This window comes from Bison bison, unplaced genomic scaffold (assembly GCF_000754665.1).
Source record: "Bison bison bison isolate TAMUID 2011002044 unplaced genomic scaffold, Bison_UMD1.0 scf7180017864371, whole genome shotgun sequence".
Classification (NCBI taxonomy): domain Eukaryota; kingdom Metazoa; phylum Chordata; class Mammalia; order Artiodactyla; family Bovidae; genus Bison; species Bison bison.
In genome coordinates this window covers 5,474,624-5,475,255 of record NW_011494943.1, presented here as the reverse complement: position 1 = coordinate 5,475,255, position 632 = coordinate 5,474,624, and the positions used below count along the sequence as shown (strand labels likewise).

The window sequence follows — 632 nt, the reverse complement described above, 5'->3', positions numbered from 1 at the left end:
CTTTCTCCCCACCTCTGGTTCTGAAGTAGGGCAGGCTGGCTCCCAAGGCTCCCAGGGTTGGAACACAGCCTGCAGGGCCACAGCAGGCAGCTTGCCAGGGAGCTGCCCTCCCCCTGCCCTCCACCTGCCCCCAGGCCCTCCCCGGGCAGGCGGGCGCCTCTCACCTGAGCCGCTTCCCAGGGAAACAAAAGCAGGAAGGGAGCTGGCAGGAGACCAGGAGGACAGAGCAGGGGCGGGGGGCCTGGAGAGGCCTGCCTGGAGAACACGGTGTTCTAACCTGAGCCCAGAAGTGTCGGGGTTTGGGGGAGCGGGGAGGAAGTGCGGAGGAGTGGGGAGGGGCTCTGAGAAAGCTCCGCACTGCGCCCACTGGAGGAGGGGTCAGTGGACGTGCAGCCCGGCACCCTCTTCCCTCCAGGCCAGCTCCACGGGCAGACTGGAAGCTTCTAGTCTGGAGACAGCTCCACTCCGCCCTAGGTTCTGCCCTGGAGAGAATGAGAGCCCGGGGTGCTGGGAGCCCCGCCCCACCGCTCACACCCGCCTGGGCAGCATCCCACACCCGCCAGCCCTCCACCTTTGCCCTGGGCTGTTGGCAGGATGCTGGTGCGGGAAGGGAGGAAGGAAGGAAGGAAGGC

At 67.4% G+C, this 632-nt stretch overlaps 1 protein-coding gene across 1 annotated transcript in view; it reads left to right on the top strand.

Annotated features, from left to right (window-relative positions):
• SDK2 (sidekick cell adhesion molecule 2) overlaps positions 1-632 on the top strand; it is a 147,385-nt gene that overhangs the window by 124,573 nt on the left and 22,180 nt on the right. Inside the window, exon 43 of the mRNA XM_010856483.1 lies at positions 547-600. Within this exon, the coding sequence (XP_010854785.1) occupies positions 547-600 (54 nt within the window). The remainder of the gene's footprint in view (positions 1-546; positions 601-632) is intronic.